The 23,722-nt window shown below is 34.6% G+C and overlaps 1 protein-coding gene and 2 long non-coding RNA genes across 5 annotated transcripts; 2 read left to right on the top strand and 1 right to left on the bottom strand.

The window, feature by feature from the left end:
• The first annotated feature begins 20 nt into the window (after positions 1-20).
• Positions 21-3,143, top strand: LOC113669500 (F-box/LRR-repeat protein 12). Its single transcript, XM_027185549.2, has 3 exons — positions 21-1,061; positions 2,854-2,886; positions 3,011-3,143. The coding sequence occupies exon 1, from the start codon at positions 21-23 to the stop codon at positions 1,056-1,058; it is 1,038 nt and encodes a 345-aa protein (XP_027041350.2). The 3' UTR covers positions 1,059-1,061; positions 2,854-2,886; positions 3,011-3,143.
• On the top strand, positions 3,015-17,420 carry LOC113669525 (uncharacterized). 3 transcript variants are annotated; one of them, XR_016181305.1, is made up of 6 exons: positions 3,015-3,129; positions 3,721-3,836; positions 6,055-6,133; positions 6,730-6,837; positions 8,441-8,555; positions 13,876-17,420. It is a non-coding gene; the product is annotated as an uncharacterized LOC113669525 (long non-coding RNA). The 3 variants fall into 3 exon arrangements; XR_016181303.1 differs by lacking the exon at positions 3,015-3,129 and adding an exon at positions 3,368-3,644; XR_016181304.1 differs by lacking the exon at positions 3,015-3,129 and having other exon boundaries at positions 3,644-3,836.
• Positions 17,421-21,741: 4,321 nt separating this feature from the next.
• LOC149036972 (uncharacterized) lies at positions 21,742-23,556 on the bottom strand. Its single transcript, XR_016181301.1, has 4 exons — positions 23,373-23,556; positions 22,712-22,775; positions 22,472-22,535; positions 21,742-22,215 (listed from the first exon to the last, which is right to left on the bottom strand). It is a non-coding gene; the product is annotated as an uncharacterized LOC149036972 (long non-coding RNA).
• Between the last annotated feature and the right edge of the window lie 166 nt (positions 23,557-23,722).

The following is a 23,722-nucleotide window of genomic DNA, read 5'->3' as shown; positions in this document are numbered from 1 at the left end:
GACAAGCTGAAAGGTGGGGCATGAGCCCGTGTTATCAACAACTGACCAACATGGCGTCTTGCACTGCAGCTAAAAGACGAGCATCTCGGAAAAAAACGGCAGTTAATGTCGTGCAAACAGCCCCAATATGTAAACTTCCAGCCAATATTATGTTGCATGTTTTTAAATTTCTTGATATAAAAACTCTGTGTTCGTCATCCACTGTTTGTCGCTTGTGGTACCACCTTGTTTGTGATCGAACCTTGTGGAAGATAGTTGATCTTCGTTCATGGCCGCTTTCCCTAAGGACTTTGTGGAAAATCGTCAGGAATCGATTGTCAGATTCAGTTGTGGAGCTTCTAATAAAAGGATTTATCGGAACAACGAAAAAGAATGAAAACATTTCGCCCTCTTTGCTTGAAGAGATCAAGACAAAATGTCCAAGTCTCGAGACTCTTGGTTTATGTTATTGTGATATGAGGAACGTTCCTGCTCAGTGTTTACCAAGGAACCTAAAGAGTCTTCTCCTGGACCATTCCATCGTACCTCTTGGCTGGTTTGAAGGAATAAAATGTGAGCAGTTTTTTCCAAATCTCTTGGAACTTAATTTAACATATTGCACTCGAGTTGAGAACTCTGATCTACAAAGTATAAAGAAGTTGAAAACATTAGAACGTTTGAATCTCAGTTACTGCTATCGTGTTGGAGATGAAGGTATACAGCACATTGCTAGAAATCTAACCAACCTGACAGAGCTTAATCTGTCAAATTGTCCCAAAGTGACAGATTTAGGACTACACCACATTGGGCGTCATTTGACAATACTAAAGAACTTAAATTTGTTGTCTGATTGGAGGATCACAGATGCGGGAATTCTTTCCCTTGTGCACAGTCTAGTAAATTTGGAATATTTGAATCTATCATCGTGTAAGGAAATAACAAGTGTTAGTCTTTTTGAAATTACTGAAAAATGTAAAAAGCTGAAGGTTTTGGATTTGACAGGTTGTTGTGCTATTTTGGAAAAGGATTTGAAGGATGCACAAATCATTTTATCAAACTGTGTCATACAGTGGACTTGACAGGTTTGTGTGAATTATTCCTGAAAATATAACTGCAAGGTGTTCTTCCACTGTTTTTGTCATGTTCACAGGATGGAAAGCTTGTACATTTAAATTATATCAAGCAAATACATGTACGTAAGTAGAGAATAACATCAGTATAAATTAATCACTACAAAGAGCAGGGAAGCTTCATTTGTGCCTGATCAACAACAAAAAAACTGATAAATTGGTGCAGATTTTAGGTGAGAAATACATATTTACCCAATGACAAGTCATGCAAGATTTTGCTGTAGTGGTAATTTACATGCAATTCACCTTCTGAGACGTTCAGTAAATCATAGGAACTAACACTGTTTCATGCATTAGATTTTGATGTAAGTGGCCAAAACTTGGAAATCAAAACTATGGAATTTATAATATAGATAAGGAAATTAGAGAAAAGTAATAGTTACCTTTTCTGATTTACACCTCATTCTTCAATGTGGTCTTGTTATCTCCCACAAGATTTTGTTGCAACAACCGCAATACATGACCATCAAGTTTTTTTTTTAAATTAGAAAATGAGTAAGTGGGTTGTTTTTCAAGCCAAACATTCAGTAGAATGGGAATAATAGAATGGGAAAATAACTTGACTGTATGTTTGTTTAAATGAAAATGTTCTGTAAGAGTAGGGTTTTCTTTAAACCAAAACTAATTTAATAGCTGTAAGTTTCTCACTGTAAACATGTCACTGAACTTTTTGTTTAAACTGAGTTAATTACTTTGTAGTTTGTATTAGATGTGTTAATTGCTCTTAGTCAATAGTTTGGAAATTCTTGGAGTTAACCCTTTAACTCCCAGATCACATTTGTAATTCTCCTTACTGTCAACCATACAATTCTTATGATGTTAGTTCAGAGAATTTAGTATTGGATCAACTGATTATCCCCAAATTGATATTTTTCTTTATTCTCAACACTTATCTGGTTGATATTGTATTGATATTGTAAGGAGAAATTCTGTCTAGGTCACATGGGAGTTAAAGGCTTAATTGGTACTCCTCAGTTTTTTGTGTAAATGTTGTAAATGAAGACATGTTTTATGCAAATGTGAATTGTTGAGCCACAACTACAGCCTTTGCTAACCAAATGAATAATTGACCCAATTGCTTGGTCAGTTATCACATGTCTAAAAATTTTCCATGAAACATTTTCCTTCTTGAGCCAACCAGTTTCATTTCTTTGTTTCAGCTCATAAATGGAATAAAGCTGTAAATTAAATCTCTGGTCTTCTGCCTGTGCTTTGAAAATTGAGTTAAATTAAATCACATGAAATTGAGCCAAAAAGAGCCCTAAGGCTCTTAATGTAAAAGTTGAATTAAAGATTGAACTGCAACATTAAATTTGGTCTTAGGACATACTACATGTTTTTCCCTCAGATTTTACATACCTTTGTGCACTGATTTTAACATAAGATCTCTGTGACAGCTAACCATAGCTTAGCATCATAGCCCTTATACAGTTCATGATCCATTTGTTGTCCTGAAGTAATATGACTGCATCAGATTGGCTCTAGTAAACGATCTCACTTACTGAGTGTTGTACAAAACACAAGGCACTGCATGTGATGAATGGAGAGTGAAAATAGGCATCAATAGTGATGGCTGAGTTGCATTGCAGACCGGGCTCTGTTCTTTGCTTTTCAGTTACTTTCAATGGTCTGTACAGGAGTTTATGTTATATAATAAAGTTTGCTTTGATTCCTCAAAATATGGATGGTTTGTGAAAGGAAAAAACCTCGTCATTGAGGCAGTGTGGATGCCCTACTTATGCAGGAGTTGGAAACATACCAGACAACAAGGAAATGGGCAAGTATATCTGTAAAGAGTTCTTTATTGTCTTTGATGATGTCTTTAGTAGAAAATTAAGTTTCATTGGTTCTCTCTAATTAAAAAAAAATTCCAAAGGAATGTTGATTTTTCCTTTCCTTAGGCAATAATTATTGTTTTCCCTGGATTCTCACATGCAATATCCTGAGGCCATGACTTGATTGTAGGAGGAATATGCAGGGCCAAGCCTAGATTTACTCTCATGAAAGATGATATAATTCAGTGAGTGATAGAGGCATGCTCAGAGTGCTCCCAATCCTGATACTCAGAAAACAGTGAACCCCAAACATATGCTTGCAATGTTGATCAAAAATTTCTTGAGTAGTTTCCAAGATCAAGGTTACGCTAGGCATAACTAACGAAAACCAATGAAGATTTGGTTATGAAAATACTTTTTAGAATAATTTTCCCTACGCTTTTCCTTCCCCACCCATGCCTCCCCCCACAGCTTGCTCTTTTTGTCTCGTTTTTAAGAAGAGGCAACTGCAGCATGTTCATCGCAGAAAAATCTTCAGAATAATTTAACTTATTAAGACCTTTTCATTGGAAAGGAGACCTTTAAGATCCCTCACTCTTTCAAAACAGAGAGACTTTGATTCATATGAGCAGGGCTTCAGGATCGGCAAGTACTTGCAAATGATTAATTATGCATGCAGTTAATTTGACGCACCTTGTCTTCGCTGGTCGCAGAGGATGGAGTGCAACAGGCAAGGCAGGAGGGTTTCCTACGAATTAAGGTAGGAAATGCTTCCTTTGTGGACAAATAGTACATGTATTTTGGTTTAAGTATGTTCACACTTTCCTTTATGTCAGGTTTTGGTGCGGAGTAGAGTGAAATTACGACAGCGAGGCCGTTTAAAGGAGCAGTTATGGCGAAGAAGACTCAACGCACGGAGTGGTACAACGCCATTTCGCTGCCAACTTACGAGGTAACAGTTAAATGCAAGTTTTCGTTGCAAAGCGTAAAGCTGTTCTGATATTGGGAGTCTCTTATGTCGTGAAATCGATGAGAGAAGGAAACGGAACGAGTTGCAAGACGCGAAATCACAAGTTGCCGTCAGACCGCCATGTTTATTCTGACCTTTTAGTTTTGGAATGCCTAAAGAACGTTACTTTGACTTGCTGACTCTAGGTTCTTTAATCTTTTGATCTCTATGAAATATTTTCAAGTATATGTTATAGATACTCGGAAAATCCGAGGAGATACGTTGAGAAATCAAGAGGAGAAACGTTCTTATACTCCCTTTTCAACAATGTGTGTTTCCAGAAAATATCCATACCCCCACCACGGAGGGAATTGGAAATTCCAGAGGGGTGGGGGGGTCAAAGTCCCAGGAAATTCCAGAGGGGATGGGGGGTAAGAGGCGAAATTTTCGTCCAGAGGGTAGGAAGTCGATCGACTTTCTTCGTATGTCAATTGGCGCCTTTTACCTACTTTAGTGGGACGTTCTGAAGTTTAAGTTGTTAAATTACGATGCTTCTAACAGTTCTGCAGCAAAAGAAAGTTTTCTTTTATCCTTGTAGCGCTTTGGAACATAAATAACATCAAATAAAGAAGAGAATCACTTTGTTTTTCGAACGGAGCCGCCATTACTCGTTACCAGTCTCCAAAGATTACAACCAACAGGAGTGGTTACCTAGGGATTTTCCTCGGTCATAACACGTTTCGCGTTCGTAAAATTTACAAATAACTGTCTCGGTCTCGCAAAAAAAAAAAAAACGCTGGTCTCGCCGTCTCGCAAAGTTTCGCATAAATTTACCATTCACTACCCCTTATTGACTCCAGCCATCTATTAATTTTGATCTGCACTGAGCTTAATTCCGTTGCATCATAATGTGTAGGAGACTTGACGATTTCTTTATGGCTTACTTGCTTGCGATGTTACAATGAAAGTACAGTCGTACCGTAGTAGAAAACAGTTGATAGTAACATTGAGAAACATTAGGATCCAGGGCTTTGTATATATGCGCGTGGGACTGGTAACTAGCCAAGGTTTGTTTATGCACAATCGGACGAAATTATCGACCCGCTGTTAACAAGAATCAATGCTTGTGTGAAGAAATTTTACATTAGAGGCTGGAATTTGGAAAGATGAGTTCAAAATAACTTACTGCTGACTCGGTTTTCTCTTTTGCTCTCTTATTCATGACACAATTTTGTACAAATTTACGTTGCTCAATGTGATTTCGAACGTTTCCATTTCAAGTGCACGCAATTTTCTCAGTACATTGTACAAACTTAACAGTTCAAAAGTGTTTTGTTGCGACTTGTACAGTTTTTTTCTCCTTTCGTGTACTGAGAATACTGTGTTAAATGTTTAAGGATAAGTATTGTATTTAAAAATAAAGCAAACATTAAGTTTAAGCTAGTTAGCGACGTTTACCTTGCGCGTGTACGCCATCTCTCGAATATACACGCGACAAAATCACACGTCCCTCTTGTTTGTTGTTTGCTACGAGAAAAAAATATATTTCCAGGGGGTATAGGGGGTGGTAGAAAATTCTTTGGAAATTCCAGAGGGGTGGGGGGGCTACCACTGCTACCCCAAAATGGAAAATCCGAAGGGGTGGGGCGGTCCTATATGAAATTCCCTCCGTGGTGGGGGTATGGATATTTTCTGGAAACACACAATTCTTAGATGTCTACATGTACCTGGTGAATTTCTCTACACGTCAAAAGTTTCGGCATTATTGAATTAGGTATAATTCCCTGAAATTTTTAAACTTGAGACGGCAAAATTTGCGGTCAGAGAGCTTAAAATTTATTTCACTTACTAATTGAAATAGTGCACGACATGCATTAACTTTGGTGTTATGCTCTTTGCCCTATGAAGCATAGATTTCCATTCTTTATCTCGTCCTGTCTTGGGCTAGCCTGAGGTCCAGGTTTTGCCCCAACTCTTCATCTCAGCCAGAACATCTCGCCATCAGGCGTGTTTTGGGTGTCCTCATGCCCATTTGCCTTGGGGATTCCTTTTCAAGGCTTGTGAAGACGAAATGTTGGCAACTGTTTCAGAATTGGAATATGCTTTTAATTTCAAATTTTATTAGGGTTATGAAAGAGTGACAAAATATAATACCACTGAGAGTATATTGCATTCAGAAGAACTGTTTTTTATCAATTGATCCTTTTTCTCTTAATTGCAGACTGTCACCTCTCAGCTGTTGTATATGGTGATTAAGTTGAAATATGGAAGAAGATTTAGTGGCCTTTATGTGACAAAAGGTAAATAAGCTCCTGGGTAATGATAGAGGAAGTACTCACTGATGGAGATGGATTGATGTTTGTAGACATGCCAGCATTTTGCTACAAAGACCTGCAGTGGCATTTAGAGAGGAAAGGAAATTATATATGCTAAAGAGAATTTTAGCTTTTAGTTGAAAAAAAGTGGTAAAGGGCACCATGATAAGTCAAGGTTCTATCAAACTTTTCACCCAGTCTTAAAGTCTTGCCAGCCTTTGCCAGCAAACTTTTCATCCAGTCTCAAAGTCTTGCCAGCATTTGCCAGAAAACTTTTCATCCAGTCTCAAAGTCTTGCCAGCCTTTGCCAGCAAACTTTTCATCCAGTCTTAAAGTCTTGCTGGCCTTTGCAATGGATGTTTGAGTCTATTTATATTGCATTCTATTTGTCTTTAGTCTCTTATTTTGAAGTTGGGATTTGTTGAAAAGGTAGCTTGGCAAGCTTAGAGTTATTTTTGAAAGAAATAAAAGACTGTGCTATTCCCGTTGTTTAAAGATATTGCAGTGTTAAAGTAAATATACACGTGCCAGTATTCCAATATCAAATGTAGATAATAGTTTTGTAACTCTGGTTTCTCTAGGTTTCAATGTTAATAACACCTGTGATCCTCCAGAATTGTTGACATCATGTACAGTGGGCACTTAATTGGAATAATGCTTAACACAAAACAGATTGATTCAGTCAAGAGGTAAGTGCAAATGGAACTTCAGCCCATCTGTTTTGTAACCTCTGAGCAGGTATATGATACTTGCATGTACATATCAGGCCACTATAACTTATTTGGATTATACTTTTAACTCAGATGTGCACTGCAGATAGAGAATACAGGACATTTCGCACAAAAGAATTTTCGCACAAGTCTTTTAGCACAAGTTTTGGAACGTTCACACAATTCTTAGTGGTCATTTTGCACAACAATTATAAGTGAGAAACATCAATATAAAAGGTATACTAGTTGATTCTGATAAGATATCTCACCTTCACATGTCATTTTCAATAAGATCCAACGGTGAGAATGTAGACATTTATTTACGTAATAACTTCAACTAGATCGAAACACTTGTGAACACGATCACTATTCTTACTTGAAGAAAGGAACAAATCTTTCTCTCTATGAAAATGCAAAGAACTCCTATTCAAATGATTACTTCTTTTACTTTTCCTTTGTTAAACGAAAAACCTTTTAGTTTTGACAGTGCATCATCCACTACAAACAAACGAACATGACGACCCAACACCAAGGACGCCATGTTGATTTCAAAAGTAATTGTCACCAATCCTCCCTCCGCTGAAGTCAAAGTAAAAACCTTCAAACTGTTTCACTTTTTATTTAAAAGGAGAAAAGACCTATTTACAAAATTTCTGTGTAAATACATAAAATTCAAGTTCATGGCCATGTTACCCGACGAATCATGTAAATTTTAACTTGCTACTCGGTCAAGACTCGTAGAAATTTGGCCCTTTCCTGCATTCATTTAAGCTATAGTACATCTATATTTCTTTATCTGTATTGATCTTAAGCTTGTATGATTACTTATTGAACGGCTAGCGTATAATCTTTGAATTATTTTGAATTCTTGAAACTTTTGTGAAATCATTTGTTTACATCACGGTTGCTATGATGCATATCGATCAATACTGAACTCTCCATTGCTTAGGTAATTGTTATTAGAATAATTTGAAAGGTTACTAATTGATAGATGTATTAAACTTCTCGATCTTTAAAATGATTTCAGGTCGAACTTGTCTCTCTACAAGATCACTAGTTACTACCTACACTGACATGTTCAAGTTGTCAAATCACAACACTTGCACGTGCCAACTTTCAATGTGAAGCACTCTCTGAATATCGAGTTATTAATGTTGAACTGTTTTTGCTGTACGTATTACCAGTATGCCTAATGTTCACGAGCATTTTGATTTAGTTGAAGTTATTATGTAAATAAATGTATACGTTCTCACCGTTGGATCATGTGAAGGCGAAATGCCTTATCAGTATCAATCAGTATACCTTTTATATTGATGTTTCTCACTTATGATTATTGTGCGAAATGATCACTAAGAATTGTGTGAATGGTCCAAAACTTGTGCTAAAAGACTTGTGCGAAAAGTATTTTATGCAAAATGACCAGTTACCCAGACAGATAGGTTTTATAATTATTGAGAGTGCAACCTTTTACAAGAACTGATAGCATAGTTAGGAGTAGCTTGTAAACAAACAACATATTTCATTGTGAAAAGAGTAGTTCTTCATGTATGCTGACCATGATGACATGTTCTTATCCAAACAGGTGATAAGCTTGGTATATAGTGTATTTTTCTTCGAGCAAAAGAAGACTGGTGGAAGGGAACTGCAAAACTTAACCAAGCATCAACAAGGATTATCATCATTTCAGTTGAGAAATTGTGAGTACAAAGTTTTTTTCTCCTTTTTTTAATAGTGCAGGAAAAAAAAAATGCGAGCTCTGCTTTTAGGCTTGGCTAAATCCATATATTAGAGTTGAATCCTGGTTGGAGAAAAGAAGAGTTTCTCAATTAATGTTTTTTAATACAAAGCTACAGCTGTTAAGGGGACAACAAAAATTCCAGCTTTCCCCAAATTTAAAATTTTATCGAGAGAGACCTTTGCATTTATGTCAGATGAATAATTCTTGAAATTGTTTTAAGCTCAAATGCTTTCTTTAGGAAGGGAAAATTTTCAATTTGAAGCATGTGCTATAGTTCATGATTCTATGATATCGGCCAAATTCTTATGCAAAACATGTTATTGAAAAAAAAAGAAAGAGAAGAAAATCAACTACTCCTACTATTAGCAAATTAGCCTAACTTCAGCAAGAAATGACAATTAGACCTAAGCACATTTGTTTGTAAGGATTGTAGTAGACTTTCACCTTGTAAGTTAATCCATATTTTACAATGAAGGTATAAATGTCAACCCAAGCATCACTAGTATAACTATATTTTCCAAAAAAAATTCTGAAAAATATTGGAAATACATGCAGGTTAATGATTATTAAAAGCATTTTTAAAATTGATTTCGTAGAATTAAAAAAAATTGAAAGACACTGATACTGCTTCAATAGAGTTGATTTTGTGTAAGCCATCATGAGTGTCAGGATAGAAAAGTATAATGAACAATCAGTTTGAAACAAGAATGCAGATTCTTTTTGGAAGGATTCTTATTTCCTAACCCTCAACTGTAGAGACCTTTAGGCACTACATCTACAGCACTCTATAGATTCTGAGATGAAAAGTGTGAGCAGCCTCCCATAAGAGCAGAAGATCTTTGAAAAAGAAGTGCAAATACTTGTAATTTGTATCTGTGACACTCTGTTAATGATTAAGGGAAAACGATTGTGCTGTGTCCTTATTCAAGACTGGAAGTTTCTGAGGCTTGACATGTACTGACAATTGCTAAATTAAGGGCTCAAATAGGTTGAAGTTGAAATGAAAGCAAACCAACTTGTCCTTCAGTTGAGCTTTGCCTAGGATTAGAAACCAGGAGCTCTGAGGAGCTAGCCCAAAATTGAGTTCATAGTAAATTTCAATCTAAGGTCTGTACAATGTTAAGTTGTCAAGTAATTTATAAAAACATGGCTACTACTAACATGAATTCAAAACATTCTTAGATGTAGTAGCAGCATGAAATAATCAATTCTTGAAAGTTATTATCTTTTATTGGGAAGAAGCAATCAGTGTTCCAAAAGAAATGTGATTGAATCATGACAAGTAACTCTTATAATATATATTAATAAGTCATTTGGAACTCACTGTGACAAAATGTGAAGGCAGTTAGGAAGAACCTTTATTGAAACTTGGCTTGGTTCATTCTAACCTAAAATTAGTTCACATTTTCTACCAATAACACCAATGAAAAGAATCCTTTAAGGGGAGCTTGCTACAGAATTGTATTTCAATAAAATTTGGCCTCATATCCAGCTAATAAAAGGGGAATCCTTAGAAAAATCTTCTAATCTCTGATGGTCACATTTCATCACCAAAGAAGTGTTGATTTCTGTTAAAGATTTCACAAATTTCAGAAAATCAGGATGGTGATGATAGAGACATTCTCTCATCCTCATTTGGAAAATTGTAGCTCCACAATCATTATGAGAAGAGTTAAAACAAAACAAAACAAAACAGAAATGAACAAAACACAGAAAAAGCTTTGAAAGTCTGCACAGATGGTGGCTTGAATTTCAACATACATACCGTATTTCTTCAACTATAAGCCAAGTGATTCTTTCAGTATTTGACACAAAGGTTTGGGAGATTTTTTCACAAGAAACGGGGTTCAGCTTGTAGCTAAGGATTTGGGATTCAAAAACAAGTGCAAATTTAATGTTAATGTGAAATGACCGTAAATTCCATGACTGCAGCGCTCTTTACATGGCACGTTTTAAAATTGTCATGACAACAACATTTCTGACCACTAATCAGATTTTTTGCTTCCCACTCATTGAAAGACAATCTCACTCAATTTGGCAAAACCCTCCTCATTTCACATCACAAATGAAATATTTGGCCTCTCTGCTATGAAAACCACTTCATCACTTGCTTATCTAGTTTGGGATACTTTGTAGTCAAATGGCCCATTTTGCATGTTTAGGAGACATCTGAAGCTCGCCAGAAAAAATACCCACCTGGTCTCTTCTCCAGCGTCACACCATGGACTTGCTAAGTCATAAGCCATGGTTTTTTTTAATGAAATTGCATTTGTAGAGTACATGTGTTTGGTCTCAATTAGAGAAAAACCATTTACCAAATTAAAAAGTTTCCTTTTTCATTTAAAAAAAAAAAAAAAATGTACTAAGAAAAGACAGGCATCCAAAGTCTGCATGCATACAGTGAAACTTGAACTCAGCTGATTAGAAGACCAAGTTTAGAAGACCAAGAAGTTACTCCAAACAATAACAATAAATTATTACCTTGTCTCAGCAAATCCTGCCTGCTCAATATCTCAGGATAAAAACATGAAGCTTGACCAGAATTTTCACTTGTCCTTGGGTCTAATCATCATCTAGTCATCTCTAACTCACAGGCATGAATTTTCTTACCTTTAAGATTGAGCCAAATCAAATCAAATCTCATCATAATCATTTCTGCATATTAACTTTGGAAACTGTGGCTAATACACAAAACTAATATTGACAATAGAAGAGAAAAAATGCAGATTATCAAGTAGGATTTCTATCTTCATTGGAATAACTCCTTTGGAGAAAAAAATGAATTCGATGGTTTTGCTGTAGTTTTACATGATTTGAACTTGATGCTTTCTTCTTTAAATTCTTTGCAATGTTCATGTTTGAATTTCGACTGTTTGTTTGCTGGTTTAATTTTTTTGCTTATTTGACTTTTTTGTCATACTTGCCTGTGCTAGAAAATTTTTTTAATTCAGTCTTAAAAAGAGTTTTATTTTGATAAAGGGAGACCTGAAACATTGCAAGTTTTATAAGATGTAGGAAAATTATTGAGTTTTCTGAGAAGATTTGAACCTCATTGGATTTGATCATTGGACGCTCTATCATTTTACTCTTTTCAAATGAGACATTTGTTACACACAATGCTTAGACTGACATTGTCTAAAGCATCCTTTGTGGTGTTGAAAAAAATGATGAAAAAATTTCAAATTGTTATTTAAATTACAAAAGGTTATGAAACTTTTCTCATGGCATAGAAGGTGGAAAAAGTGCTGATTTTTGAAGGATATTAAAACCTAAATGTTCATATGTAATTTCAAGGTCAGATGCTCTGCCAGCTGAGCAAAGAAGATTTTAACCCACTGATGAGGTTGTCATGTACCAGGCCCACATACTTTTAAAGTGTATGGTTTTAGATGTAAACAGTAATTTTGTATATTTCCAACACAACGTCTTTATTAGGACTCCCCAGTGAGAATTTTCCAGCCTAATTACAACAATAATTTTTAAAAAAAAGACTAATAAAAAAAAATAGTTGTTTCACACATATAGAAACTATCATAAACAAGTTTGAACTGCTACAGAAACTTACACAAAATGGGTTAAGGAAATTCTAGAAGCTGATCATTCCTTAAGCTGTATTTAAAAGTTGCCATGTTTGAAAGAATGTGCATTTTGGTCAGCAAAAATTGCAAAGTGATTGTTAACATTTTTCTTGAGTGTAAGACAAAGACAAATTGTGATTGGCCAGAGAAGTTTAAAACCCAATAGCAACATCTGACTTCTTGCAGTTCTGGTTTTGTGTGATTCAGCTTGTATATAGGGATATAAAGAAGCAGAGTAACTCACTAAGAGAATTACCACCTACATGCATAGCTATCACTTGTGTTTCTCATCATATAAAACAGTTTATCAAGCCTAGGGTAATTTTTTGTTTACTTTTGAGTTGAGCGTAAATCCTCTGCTGTTTTACCATCTTCTAGCTTTAGCTGATTCTTTGTAATAGGATGTTCTTGGTGACTGAATAGAATTTATTTTCATATTTTTTATGATCTCACCATTTCCAATTTCAATTTTCGCAAATTCCCTTAATAAAATCTTTTTTCAAGGATATTTGTTTTACCCTAAACTTTACTTGATGCCATGTTAGAATTAAGGCTCTGAATGGAAATGTTTGATTACTGTCTCATAATTGACTGTTAAGGTGAATACATTTTTGGAACAGTATGATTTATTCAGTTTAAGTTCTATCTTGAACTATCCAAGCAAAAATGTTTTTTTTTAAACGCCATTAGGTTCACTCAAGGTTATATTCTATTTGACAAGGCTGATTCTGCCCAAAGTAGTTTTTCAACTGTTTTTTTCTTTCTCTAAGTAAACCTGTAATATTTGGTGGAGGCATTTAAAAGTCCAAAGTTTTGCTTTCTGGTTTACAAGTTGCAGTAGGACATGCATGTAGTGTGTAAGGCAATGAAATCTGAAAATAAATCACACTGAATTAAGAGGTACATTGAACGCTCAGTTGAAGATGTTATTCATAATACCTTCCATGTTTAAAATGATATGCTTGTTACTTTATTATTAATTCACATTCTATGATTAAGAATTTGTACAACAAACATTTTGGAACGGTTTAGTGTGTTTTGTATTTTGAAGAGCAAGTTGGAGCAAGAGCAAATTTGGTTTTTTTTTACATCCATTTTTTTTGGTATAAATGCAAAAGTCCTCTCGTTTTCAGTTTCCCTGAAGTGCAATGAATGCTTCTCCTCATGTACGTTTCACGTTTGTTAATTTTCCACTATTTTGGTGATGTGTTTTTTTTTTCGTCCTACGACGGCAATCGTTTGATTTAAGTTTGAAACCTTGATGAGCTTTTGACTTTTTTGTTTGGTTTTGTATGTAAATTTTAAAGAGTCAAACTTGTTTAATTTTAAGAGCTGTGAGAACTTTTTTAAAGGAAAAATTTTTCCTCGGAAGAAAAATGTTCTCGGACTCTTAAAATTAAAAAAATGTTTAGTTGTTTAAAACTAAGGAAAAAAAAAAGATTAAAAGGAGAACGATCGAACGGGGCTCAAGGCCCCTGGAGTTGCAATTTAAATTAAATGACGGCTGGGGATACGGCCGTCATTTAATTTAACGAAGTGCACTACCACTAGACCACCTTGGCTTTTGGTAATAGAAGACGGCAAAATTGACCAAGAAATAGGTTCGCTTCTATTGTTAATGAAAACAATAGGCATTAGTTTTTTTTCCCACCTAAGATTTGCACCATTTGTTTATTCATTTGGAATTCTTGTTGTTTTCAGATAGCTGTGATAGACGGACAAGGAGAACTTCAGAAGATATGAACATTTAAAAACTTTTTTGTACACCTTGTATCAGTTTTGAGGAAAACATGTGTAACAAAACCAAGTAAAAATAACCTATATGGTTTGGAATAAGAGATGACTAAAAAGAAAAGTATCGAATTTAAAGAAAGTCTATCATTAGTAAGAAAAGTAGTGTCGAATTTGAAGAAAGTCTATCATTAGTAAGAAAAGAAGAGTCGAATTTTAAGAAAGTCTAACTAAAGTCAGAAAAGAAGTGTCGAATTTTGTCTAAGTCTAACATTAGTAAGAAAAAGAAGAGTCGAATTTTGTCTAAGTCTAACATTAGTAAGAAGAGTAGTGTCGAATTTCTTCTAAGTCTAACATTAGTAAGAAAAAGAAGAGTCGAATTTGAAGAAAGTCTAACATTAGTAAGAAAAAGAAGAGTCGAATTTGAAGAAAGTCTAACTGAAGTCAGAAAAGTAGTGTCGAATTTCGTCTAAGTCTAACATTAGTAAGAAAAGTAGTGTCGAATTTGAAGAAAGTCTAACATTAGTAAGAAAAAGAAGAGTCGAATTTGAAGAAAGTGTAACTGAAGTCAGAAAAGTAGTGTCGAATTTCGTCTAAGTCTATCTTTAGTAAGAAAAAGAAGAGTCGAATTTGAAGAAAGTGTAACTGAAGTCAAAATTAGTGTCGAATTTCGTCTAAGTCTATCTTTAGTAAGAAAAAGAAGAGTCGAATTTGAAGAAAGTCTAACATTAGTAAGAAAAAGAAGAGTCGAATTTGAAGAAAGTGTAACTGAAGTCAGAAAAGTAGTGTCGAATTTCGTCTAAGTCTAACATTAGTAAGAAAAAGAAGAGTCGAATTTTGTCTAAGTCTAACATTAGTAAGAAGAGTAGTGTCGAATTTCTTCTAAGTCTAACATTAGTAAGAAAAAGAAGAGTCGAATTTGAAGAAAGTCTAACATTAGTAAGAAAAAGAAGAGTCGAATTTGAAGAAAATCTAACTGAAGTCAGAAAAGTAGTGTCGAATTTCGTCTAAGTCTAACATTAGTAAGAAAAAGAAGAGTCGAATTTGAAGAAAGTCTAACATTAGTAAGAAAAGAAGAGTCGAATTTGAAGAAAGTGTAACTGAAGTCAGAAAAGTAGTGTCGAATTTCGTCTAAGTCTATCATTAGTCAGAATAAGAAGAGTCGAATTTGAAGAAAGTGTAACTGAAGTCAGAAAAGTAGTGTCGAATTTCGTCTAAGTCTATCTTTAGTAAGAAAAAGAAGAGTCGAATTTGAAGAAAGTCTAACTGAAGTCAGAAAAGTAGTGTCGAATTTCGTCTAAGTCTAACATTAGTCAGAAAAAGAAGAGTCGAATTTTGTCTAAGTCTAACATTAGTAAGAAGAGTAGTGTCGAATTTCTTCTAAGTCTAACATTAGTAAGAAAAAGAAGAGTCGAATTTGAAGAAAGTGTAACTGAAGTCAGAAAAGTAGTGTCGAATTTTGTCTAAGTCTATCATTAGTAAGAAAAAGAAGAGTCGAATTTGAAGAAAGTCTAACATTAGTCAAAAAGAAGAGTCGAATTTCGTCTAAGTCTATCATTAGTCAGAAAAAGAAGAGTCGACTTTGAAGAAAGTGTAACTGAAGTCAGAAAAGTAGTGTCGAATTTTGTCTAAGTCTATCATTAGTAAGAAAAAGAAGAGTCGAATTTGAAGAAAGTCTAACATTAGTCAGAAAAAGAAGAGTCGAATTTCGTCTAAGTCTAACATTAGTAAGAAGAGTAGTGTCGAATTTGAAGAAAGTCTAACATTAGTAAGAAAAAGAAGAGTCGAATTTGAAGAAAGTCTAACTGAAGTCAGAAAAGTAGTGTCGAATTTCGTCTAAGTCTATCATTAGTAAGAAAAGAAGTATCGAATTTGAAGAAAGTCTAACTGAAGTCAGAAAAGTAGTGTCGAATTTCGTCTAAGTCTAACAGTAATAAAAAGAAGAGTCGAATTTTGTCTAAGTCTAACTGAAGTCAGAAAAGTAGTGTCGAATTTCGTCTAAGTCTATCATTAGTAAGAAAAGTATCGAATTTGAAGAAAGTCTAACTGAAGTCAGAAAAGTAGTGTCGAATTTTGTCTAATGCCCCATTCACACCAAAGCTTAAACATGTTTAAAAGTTGTTTTGTTAAACACGGTTTAATTTTTTTTTTCTTCGTAGAAACTATTTAACCGAATATTTTTGACTTGAATGTAGCACATTGGAAATGCAAGTTAGCAAGTACTTGAATCCAATGGAAAATCAAGTTTTTCAGTTCTCTGTTTATAATTTTCATTCAATGAAAACCAGTTTAACAAAACATGTTTTGCTGGTGTGAATGGGGTATAAGTCTAACATTAGTAAGAAAAGAAGAGTCGAATTTTGTCTAATGCCCCATTCACACCAAAGCTTAAACATGTTTAAAAGTTGTTTTGTTAAACACAGTTTAATTTTTTTTTTCTTCATAGAAACTATTTAACCGAATATTTTTGACTTGAATGTAGCACATTGGAAATGCAAGTTAGCAAGTACTTGAATCCAATGGAAAATCAAGTTTTTCAGTTCTCTGTTTATAATTTTCATTCAATGAAAACCAGTTTAACAAAACATGTTTTGCTGGTGCGAATGGGGTATAAGTCTAACATTAGTAAGAATGGAAGTTAAACAGTAGTAAGAACAGGAGTGTCGAATTTTAAGAAAGTATTTATTTATAAGAAATCGACAAACGAAGAAACAACTACGACCATCGTCGTAGTCAAAGGTTTTTTGTTTATTTTATTTTTGTCATTAAAGAATAGTTTTATTTCTGTGATAATCAACACAACTCGTAAGAATCTAAAAATAGTTTTGACAAATAATTTACTGTTTGTGAAAATTATATTGTTTCCGTCTATGCTGATTCTTGTGTGCACGCGTTTTTTGCACCCTAGTGTATTATTTATGCTGAATTTTAATAAGTATTTTACACTAAACAATATATCCAAACCTATATCAACTAAAATTTGGCCTAGATCTTACTCAACGTCACTGTGGCCTCGCGGTATAACGTGCGCCCTTTGGCGTCGACGGCCATATCCCCGCCGTCGATCTCTTTAAGTTGTTTCTTAACAACTTCCATCACTAGGGGCTCAAGGCCCCATCAATCCACTTCTTTTTTTTTTTTTTAATTTCAAAGGGGCAAATTTCTGTTAAATTTTAGAAGCCCAGTGATGAATCTATTTACTTTACAGAAATGCATTACTGGGCTTTTAGAATTTAAAAGAAATTTTCATCCAAAAAGTAAATGAAGTGCATCACTGAAGGAAGATACTAACAAATAACTTCAAGAAATTGATGGCGGGGATATGGCCGTCAACGCCAAAGGGCGAGCGCTACACCGCAAAGCCACAGTGTTGATTAATCTATGAAGGTTTACAAATCTAACAGTAACTATACTTTTGGACTGGAAATTTTGACACTGAAGGTTCGCGTAATCTTAAACAATTATCGTAACAACTGTAATTTTGAAGAATAGTTACATTAAATTTCATTGATTTCCACTAAATAACATAATTCGAAATGTTTGTTTTGGAAAAAGGAAAAGACACAATCCTGTTTATAAATTTTTTTCTTAAAAAATTATTTCCCACATAACGAAAACAAAATGTCGCATATTGCTGTTGATAAATTAGACCAAAATTAGAAAAAATTGCAAATTTTTTTTTTTTTTTTTTTAATGCTACGGAAAGTTTGTTGGAAATTGTACAGGTACTGGAAATGCTCTATACAGAAACAAGAAAAATACATTTATAGGAAAGCAAGACGATTATTAACCGACAGTTCAAAATGTTTGGTACCAAGATAGAAATACATTCATATTTCTTGAAGACTCGAAGGGAGTGTTTTAGAAAACCACAAACAATACAAAATTGAACAACGAATTTACTGATTCCAGCTGTGCCTTTGAGTAATCATTCCAAAATTATGCTAGAGTATTCAACGTTCGACCTTATACAGCAAGAGCTTCAGCATCTTTCCTCAAAAGTAAACATAAGCGATACCGAACGATATTTTTTATTCAGTGTTATGAAATTGCACTCTCATTGATTAAACTCGAACTTTCATTTGATTGCAACGAACTTAAAAGAACTGTAAAAAAAGATCCCATCCTTTCTCCTGAGAAAATTACACTTCCGCGACACGAACTTTCATTTAACTACCGAATCAGCATAACATGGTTCTCATATTTTGGAGATTAGAGTGAAAAATCCTAAATCTGAAAATTTCTAGAATGAACCTTGTGCAGTAAAATCCTATCTGTACTGAGAATGAATGAACTCGTGGTCAAATCATATCACTTGACAATACGCTAATCCAAATCCGTTTATAAAACTACAATTTCAACTTCCAGATGAAATCTAAAGCAGATTTAAAGGTTAGTTTTTATTTATATGATGTAAATTTGAGAAATAATGTAACATGTAACAGTAGACGATCCTAATTTTGCATCACAGGGTTAAAAAAAAATAGATGCCTTCGGAGATTGCAGCTAAACAGCTCTGATTATTTATAGTTCAAAACCTTTTTGATCCAAACGTGATTTAAATGGAACACCTTCATTTACGATTGAAATTGTTCTTTTTCGATTCATTACGACTCATGGAGAACACAAATTTACTGAAAGGAAAGGTAAGTTTTTTTTACAGAAAATAGCCACATACTTTTCCATTAAGTTTTGAATCTCACATTAACATGCTATGAAACTTTCTGCTCAAAACGTTATTGAAGTTGGTGAGCGTATATTTTGCTGCACAAATTAATATCAATACCTTCTGTTTTGTCGATAAACACTTTTGGTACGAAAAATACATGATCTATGGATCAAGACCTCCTTTAAAGAGACAGCAATGATACACCTATCGACACACATAATTTTCAAAGTAAATGGTATTTTTTAAGTTAAAGAATTTTCGTACGACAGCTCCCGACATTTTTTAAATTTCATTTCAATTTCCAAATTTTTTGTTTCTTTTGTATCATACCTGCTTTGATGTGTAAAACTTTTGGCATTTCCTAAAGAAAGAGTAGTTGGAAAATTCAACTCTCCTAGAATGCTTTTCTTATTTGCAACTCAAAGAAAATTTTCCTCCTGTACTTCAAGATAAATTTAAAAAAGGGAAATTGACTCTTTGCTAATAATTGAGGGGAAAAAAAAGGAAATCTACCTCATTCCTTCTCCAAAGTAAGTTCACTTAAAAGTTTGCACCGGGGTTTTCTGCTGTTGTAATAATTCATCTGAAAAAATTTCTAGAAGCAGCAGAAGCTGTCTTAAATTGGAATAAATCCTTATGAAATTCATGTCTAAATTTTCTCGAAAAGCCTTTCAAAGCTGGAAAGTAAATTGTTTGAAATGGAAAAAGTTTCATTTCTATTTAATATTTGTTGATTTTGCGCATTAACGTCAAGTCTTGGATATTTCTCATTTGTATAAATTTTTTTCATTTGCAAAGACCCCTCAATTTCTTCATCAAAACTACTTGAGTGCAGCTGTTCATTTTTCCAGTTTCAGTTTTCTAAGCAAAATACCTTTAGTTGAGTTTCAAACCTGAATAACCTTTCACTTCCAAGATCAAAGTATAAATTCTCTTCGCTGTCTGTCATACATTTCTTATAATTTTTGCCCCAAGAAATTGGTGTTAAATCAAACAATATCCTTAAGGTGATAATTTTCTTTCTTCTCATTACTGTTCTGCTCGAAAATGTATTGCTGCTACAAATAGAAAATCCTTTTTGATCATTATACTAAGAGAAGTATTTCTCTAACAGAGAAAGCTACAGCCTTTCTTAAAAAGTACCGGGAATTTCTCCCAATTGAAAATGTCTTTTTCAAAAAGTTACCCCTTGTCACTCGAGAAAGTAAAACAAATTGAAAAATTGGCGTTTTTAAGTGTCAGTGGTTGTTAACATCAACATTTCTCGTCGGTCACAAGCTGGCGTTTGGTTAGTTTTGTGTCGAGGTGTTAAGTTCTTTTAACTGTCTGTTGGCTAAATTAGTTCGTCTTTATCTCCAACTTCTCTTAGTAAACGCTATCGCATTTGTTCAGTCTGCGAATTACACTCCAATTGTAGGGTTGCATGATACGCGAAATGCTATTAAAAGCTTACTTAGTGTGCAGAATTATCAGTGTGGTCGTGCGTGGCTTAACGGGTGTTTCAGTCATCTCAGTGGGTAAGAGTTTCGTCGCACAAAAGCGTTATCTTCAGAAGTGGCGGAGTGGTTTGTCACGCGGCTGGGCTCTTCAAATACCCAGCAAACCAAACTTTTCGAAATGTCACCTACATTGTTAATTGGATAATAAAAAAACCTGTGTGTGAACCAGAGGTCCAGGATGTCCGTAATTTCCCTACCAAAACGTATAACCAGCGTCCCAAACAATATCGCCAAGCTTATGAAACAATTTTTTTAAAAGAACACAAGACTGGACGTTTTGAAAAGCCGTTTTTATGTTGCAATTAGGATGACTTCCTTACGTACTGTAACATTAGAGGGGGGAGGGAGTGTGGGGGGGGGGGGGGGTTGGATTGATTAACATTGCAACGACTAACGACTTATGGCTAAGAGTAAATTGTTGGAGATGAAACAGTTTTAAGTTCTCTCTAAGGTTTAAGTACCCGAAAACACTTCCAAAGTTCTGATCAACTTCTGATTATAATTTATCATTTTATCAAATAAACTTTCGGTTTTTGTTCTGAGCAGTTTCTGATTATAAGCAACCTAATATCCTAATCAAGTAAGAAATATTATTTTTAAATTCAAAATCTGCTTTCTTGATTAAAAATAATCCATTGCCACTTGAAAAAAACATTCCTTGATAACTTGAACTTGAACTTGAACTTGAACTTGAAAATCTTCCAGCTCAAACAAGACGTAATTTCCTTTGGTTACTGATTATGTTTAGTCTTTTCATCTCGGAAGTAATCTGGAGTGACAAATTTATCTTGAGGCTTTCAAAATGTAATTGAATCGAACTCAAACACATTTAAGCCTATCATTCTTTGTGTCAAACATCCATTCGTAACAATGCAGAAATCGATTAAAAAAAAAATGACGTGCTAAATCTTGCAAAAAAAAAAAAATGGTTTCTTAGAAATCAAGTGAAATGCGCCATGCTGTGAAGTACTTCCTTTTCTATTTCGATCAATTTCTTTGTCAACTTCTCCAGTCCAAAAATACAGTAGAAACCTTTAAGATACACTACACTAAGAGGAATTCAGAAACGAGAAGGGACCTGAGAGCAAACTGCCCATAAAATACTAATAAGATTGACTATCGACTTGATTTGATTATCGACTTGAAGTTTGGAGATTTTGCATTCATTCGGTCTGTGATTGGTCAACAAAACCGACGCTATCCTCTTAACCAATCAGACGCAAAACGAAAACTAATCGTGACCTGGTCGCCCGCGTTTTCCCGCGTTTTTGATAGTTTGCCCGTTTTTCTTTTGGGCGCTCATTGGCTAATGATGAAGTAAACGTTTGTTACAATTGGCCGTCGTGATTACTTTGGTTTAGGTTTTTTAGATAGTCAATTGAAAAGTGCTCTATCAAAGTGGATAAATCGTCCATGAGAAATTCTTCAACCTCGTCCAATTGGAATTAAACAGATAGGTGAGATAGAACTGATTTCTTTTTTAGCTTGCACCCAGGCCCCTTTTCGTTTCTGAGCATTTTAAATAAATATCAGGAACCAATTTTCAAAGCAGGTTCTTTCGGTAGAATTTAAGAATCCTTGGAGGAAAAAATCGCCTATCCATTTTGTGTTTCATTCTTTAATTTCAAATTTATTTTTACTCTATCAATCGTTCTTTCTCTTTGTTAAGTGTTGAATAATCATATGGTAATCTGGTTGAAGTCGAGACGAAAGGAAAAAAAATGATAGATATGCCAAAAGTACCCGTTTGTTTGAGAATAGGCTTTGAAACAACTTGTTCCTGATGTTTAGCAACAACAACAAAAAAAAACAGAGAAAACGTCTGTAACATTGACTTCACATCGATTGAATATTTTATAGCCATACCTATAAATTTGGTTCGGAAAGAAATAAAGAAGGAATATAATTCTATGACGTCGAGCAACAATAGAAGTCGAGTTGATTTTGGCCAAAACGTTCTCTTTGCCTTCATTGTCATTGACTGTATGCATGCTCTAAATCCTAACAAATTAAAAAATTGAGCAACCTACGTTTAATTAAGTCCTCTTGCATCTCTCTAAACTATTTCTTTCTGAACCCATTCATTTCCAATCCTCCTTTTCAAGTTTCTGATCCTCCAGTTGTCATTTCCTTCCCTGGACCCTGTAAATTAACATGTTGATTCATTACACGTCGCTCGCCATCAATGAAGGACTAATCACCGAAACAAAATCAATGGGACAGGGATTTCTCATTTTACCCATAGCATATACCTTTCTGAAAATACCAGTTCATACATTTTTTTTTAGGTCTTGAGTAGTAAAGAAAGTAATCCCGGAACTTCTATCCGGGCTTCACTTTGCATAAAATTTGTTTTGCAAATTTTCCCTGCACGAATTTCTCAGCTATTATATCTCACCTTTGCCTGCCGTTTTCACTGTCCGCATGTTTTTTCCCTCGCATTTAAAAAGGACAGCAAAACCCTAAAATTGACCAAAAATAGGAAAAATCATTCAATTGCCGCTGTCGAGTCATAGAAGAGGAAAAGCACAACGAGATTTCTACTACGTTAACTGCTTTAGTGGAATCACCTTTTCTTCTTGTAAAATCATAAATTTTCAGAAGTAACCCAACAAGTTACAAAGTGAGAGATACTTACATTTCATTAGAGGGATCTCTCTTCTCTTCGCTGACCTCGTATGGTGGTTGTTCTGCTTCAATTTCTCCGATGACAAAAATAAAGAAATAAGACGAGAATAACTTATTTTGTAAATTAGTAATTTCAGTCTCTATCATAGGATGTAGTTCGACTGTTATTATTTGCCAACTATTAAAGGTTAACTCGCTAATAAACCAACGTAAAACAAGATAACCAATGTTTGTTTTTAACTTTTGAGTTCATATGCCTTGTGTGATAAATTCTACCGCAGTGATCAAGTGCCCTGAACAAACAGAGCATGCAATTAATGCAACGAACAGAGCTCCTTTGATAGCGCAAGAGATTTCTTCATCAACTTTAGGCAACGTTGGGACTTGAAGATGAACGAATATATCATTTTAAATGTATCAAACCTTCGTAAGCCTTAGTGATTTCTTACTAATCAATTAAACTTTAGGGCACAAGGTCTTGCTCCAAAAGGGAAAAGACATACCCGAGTGGTTGACGATGTAAAGCTTACATAGAGAAAATAGCTTTGGACAGGGTAATACAACAGCCGAGGTACTTTATTCAAAAGCAGCGAATAATGCAAACGAAGTCAGAAAACTTACGTTAGCATCTTGAACAACAACTCCCTCCAAACAGTGATTCATTCGCTTACCTCGTCTCAAGTCATATCTATTCTGCCAAAATTCGTTCAGTTCTTCAAATTCGGCTCCCGAACTTTAGAGAAGAGAACATTCGGCTTGAAAATGCTTTTTGAATTGGTTCTGAGCGCAGAAGTAGGTGGAATACGTCGGGTTTCTGTTCGGAGAAGCGCAACAAACCACATGCCACACTGACCTGAAGTGTGAGACAAACGTGAATGTATAATTAATTTTAAACATTATCTCGTCCTCATCCCACTGCATAAATTACCCACAACAAGTCCTGAGTTTTTCACATCACCCATGTAACTCTTTTTTCAGAGGATCTGTATTGAAATAATGAAGTGTACACGTTTTATGAGGT

This window comes from Pocillopora damicornis, chromosome 11 (assembly GCF_964200805.1).
Source record: "Pocillopora damicornis chromosome 11, jaPocDami1.2, whole genome shotgun sequence".
In the NCBI taxonomy this organism is placed as follows: Eukaryota; Metazoa; Cnidaria; class Anthozoa; order Scleractinia; family Pocilloporidae; genus Pocillopora; species Pocillopora damicornis.
Note: the sequence above shows the minus strand (reverse complement) of the source record. Positions and strands in the feature narration are given on the sequence as shown.